At 36.6% G+C, this 3,313-nt stretch overlaps 1 protein-coding gene across 1 annotated transcript; it reads right to left on the minus strand.

The window, feature by feature from the left end:
• Positions 1–402: 402 nt before the first annotated feature.
• Positions 403–924, minus strand: LOC132803567 (uncharacterized). Its single transcript, XM_060816790.1, has 2 exons — positions 823–924; positions 403–696 (listed from the first exon to the last, which is right to left on the minus strand). The coding sequence occupies exons 1-2, from the start codon at positions 922–924 to the stop codon at positions 403–405; spliced, it is 396 nt and encodes a 131-aa protein (XP_060672773.1).
• Between the last annotated feature and the right edge of the window lie 2,389 nt (positions 925–3,313).

Below are 3,313 nucleotides of genomic sequence, written 5' to 3' on the forward strand. Positions count from 1 at the left end.
AATTAGAACTAACAACAAAACCTAGGAAAACGACTTCATTCATGCAAAAACAACATTTCTTTAAATTGGCATACAATCTTTCACTTCTAAGAACATCTAGCACATTCCCAATATGCTTTATATGCTCTTCCAGACTTTTACTATATATGAGAATGTCATTAAAATACACAACTATAAACTTTCCTATAAATGCACGCAGGACATGGTTCATTAACCTCATGAATGTACTAGGTGCATTTGTCAAGCCAAATGGCATGACCAGCCACTCAATAAACCTTGCTTGGTTTTGAAAGCTTTTTTCCACTCATCCCCTCTCTCATCCTAATTTGGTGGTAACCACTCCTAAGGTCTATTTTGGAGAAAATTTGGGAACCATACAGCTCATCAAGCATGTCATCTGATCTAGGGATAGGATGATGATACTTTACCATAATTTTGTTGATGGCTCTGCAATCCATGCACATTCTCCAAGTTCCATCTTTCTTGTACAGCACATGGGCTCATACTCTCTCGAATATACCCTTTTGCCAAAAGTTCTTCAACTTGTTTTTGTAGCTCCTTTGCTTCTTCTGGATTGGTTCTATAAGTTGGACAATTTGGTATTGTAACTCCCGGAATGAAATCTATTTGGTGCTCAATCCCTCTTAGTGGTGGTAATCCACTAGGAACCTCCTCGGGAAATATATCTTCATATTCCTACAAAAGAGATACCATTGCACTAGGCAAGGTATTATTAGTATCAAGCTCAATCCCTCTTAGTGGTGGTAATCCACTAGGAACCTCCTCGGGAAATATATCTTCATATTCCTACAAAAGAGATACCATTGCACTAGGCAAGGTATTATTAGTATCAAGGTTCTCATCCTTGTACAACATAAGAAAAATGGGTTTTTGAGTTATAAATGCACTCTTTAAGTCACTCATTTTTGCATAAAAAATCTTTTGTTTTCTCTCTTTTTCACCACTTCCTTTTTCTTGGTAGTCATTCCCTTTTCTCTTTATTTCTTTCCCTTTTTCTTCTCTAACTTTCTTTACTTTTGCATCTTCACTCTTTTCACACTTTTTGTCATCCTTTTCTTTTTCTTCATTTTTCTGACTTTTCTCTCTTTTATCTTTGATTTGTACTTCCAAGATTTGATGTGGAGTCATGGGAGCAAGAGTTGTTTTTCTTCCATCCTTGTTGAAGGTGTATTTATTGGTGAATCCATTATGGATAACCTTCCTATCGTACTGCCAAGGCCTTCCTAAAAGAATGTGACCAGCTTACATTGGAACCACATTGTACTCCACTTCAACTTGATATCTTCCAATGGTGAACAAGACCTTAACTTGCTTAGTAACTTTGATTTCCCCACAATCATTCAACCATTGCAGCTTGTATGGGAGAGGATGCTTGGTTATCCTTAGCTTTAACTTCTTCACCAATTCTTCACTTGCCACATTTGTACAGCTCCCTCCATCGATTATCAGATTGCAAACCCTTCCTTGGACTTGACATCTTGTATGAAAAATGTTCTCCCTTTGGTCCTTTTCTTCTTCCTTGGCTTGTGCATTTCGAGCTCTCCTCACCACCAAAGATTTTCCTTCTTCTGCATATTCACATTCACTTTCTTCCAACTCTGATTCTTCATCTTCACCTTCTTCATTTTCGCTTTCGGAATCGATTCCTCCATTCCTCATCACCATGGTTCTGCGATTAGGACATTGAGAGGCAATATGTCCTTTTCTTAAGCTTTTGAAACATTGGATGTCCCTATGCCTTTTTGGATCTTCTTCTTTAGCTTTCCCTTTGTCCCTTTCCTTAGAAACTTCTCCTTTTGAGTTGTTGAATTTATTGCTGTATGGTTTGTCATTCTTTTTTCCAATTTGAATTCCCACCTTTCCAAGTATTTCCTCCGTTTCCAAAGGTGCTAATGGAGTTGTTTTTGAAAGAAGAATTCCTTTTCTTGAGTTGTTTCTCCACCTTGGTTGCCAAATGAATCACATCCTCCAATTCTACATGTGGTTGCAGCTCCACCAGATTTGCTATATAAGTTAAGCCCTTCAATAAACCTAGAAATTGTAGCTTCTCGGTCCTCCACAACATTAGCTCTAATCATAGCAACCTCCATTTCCTTTGACTATTCTTCCACACTTATATTACCTTGAGTTAAACCTTGAAGTTTTTGGTATAACTATCAATAATAATAGTTTGGAATGAATCTTTTCCTCATAATAGCTTTGAGTTCTCCCCATGTTCTTATGGCCCTCTCACCATTCCTTCTTCGGTTCATGACAAGTTGATCCCACCATATGATTGCATAGTCACCAAACTCAATCACAGCAAGCTTTACCTTCTTCTCCTTGGAGTATTTGTGGCAATCAAAGATTAGATCTACCTTATTTTCCCAATTAAGGTACTCATCTGGATCATTCCTTAGAATGATGGTATGCTCATTTTGATACTGTTCAACTTACCATCCTCTTCATCTTGACCTTTATGATTCCTCCTTGGTAAATTCCCTCTCCTTACTCCTTTCCTTGTACCCATTCTAGGATCCTCAAACTCAAACTCTTCCTTATATTCATCCTCACTAATTTCTTCAATATCTTCTTCTCTAGGCATTGGAGCTCTTCTATTGTTTCTCCCTCCTTCATTAGTAACCTGTGGTGTTCCTTCTCGTGGTCTAGGGAAATTCCTTTGAGTATTCATTTGTTCTTCCATCAAAGTCATACGCCTCATTAATTCTTCAAACTTCCTTTCCATATTGCTGTTGGCATTGATTTCTTCATATTTTGCTCTAAGCTCATCGGATGACATGGTGAAAGAAATGTCCTCACTACACTCCCTCACGTGCTTTCTCTCACTCTCGTGTCTCACACACACACAATAAAGAAAGAAAATATGCACTAGGTGATTCACCAAGTTCTATTGGACTCAACAAGTACCACTATCAAGCACAATATACTTATTTGAACAAGGGTGAAACAAGAAATGTAGCACTTTTATGAGATGATGAATAAAATAACAAAGAATGAAAGGACCAAGATTCTAAGAAAGACAAGAAGAGAAAATGACAATGGAAATAGTGATCAACAAAAGGTAAAATAACAATCAATGAATTAAGATCAAATGAATAGAGGATGTTGGGAAGATTTGTAGCAACTAATGTAGATAATCCTTTTATACCAATGGCCTTTTAAACAAATCTATACCAGATCAATCAAAAGGAAAGATTTTGAAAGGTTGGATCTATTTTCAAGTACCAAAAAGGATATGCTTTTTTTTTTTTTAATTCAAATATTTTTTTTTTAATATATGTATCAGATTTTT

This window comes from Ziziphus jujuba, chromosome 4 (genome assembly GCF_031755915.1).
Source record: "Ziziphus jujuba cultivar Dongzao chromosome 4, ASM3175591v1".
In the NCBI taxonomy this organism is placed as follows: Eukaryota; Viridiplantae; Streptophyta; class Magnoliopsida; order Rosales; family Rhamnaceae; genus Ziziphus; species Ziziphus jujuba.